This window comes from Diaphorina citri, unplaced genomic scaffold, assembly GCF_000475195.1.
Source record: "Diaphorina citri unplaced genomic scaffold, Diaci psyllid genome assembly version 1.1 scaffold158820, whole genome shotgun sequence".
Classification (NCBI taxonomy): domain Eukaryota; kingdom Metazoa; phylum Arthropoda; class Insecta; order Hemiptera; family Psyllidae; genus Diaphorina; species Diaphorina citri.
The window spans coordinates 1-206 of NW_007535708.1; the positions used below are offsets into that span (position 1 = coordinate 1).

Genomic DNA, 206 nt, shown 5'->3' on the forward strand with positions numbered 1-206 from the left:
CTCACATTCGCATCAAACTCCTTCATCTGTAGATCAATCTCCTTTTGTCTCAAATCAAACTGTCTGACTTCCGCCTGCCGCCTCTCCTCCGCTTGCCGCATCTCCTCCGCTTGCCGCCTCTCCTCCGCTTGCCGCCTCTCCTCCTCTTGCCGCCTCTCCTCCTCTTGCCGCCTCTGCCGTTCATCTTCAATTCTCCGCGCCGCTTG

The 206-nt window shown here is 57.8% G+C and overlaps 1 protein-coding gene across 1 annotated transcript; it reads right to left on the reverse strand.

The window, feature by feature from the left end:
- Positions 1-5: 5 nt before the first annotated feature.
- Positions 6-203, reverse strand: LOC113473868 (troponin I-like; the record flags this gene model as incomplete). The annotated part of the gene is made up of 1 exon (XM_026833306.1): positions 6-203. A coding segment is annotated over one exon (198 nt), but the record flags the coding sequence as incomplete, so codon positions are not given.
- Positions 204-206: the final 3 nt, after the last annotated feature.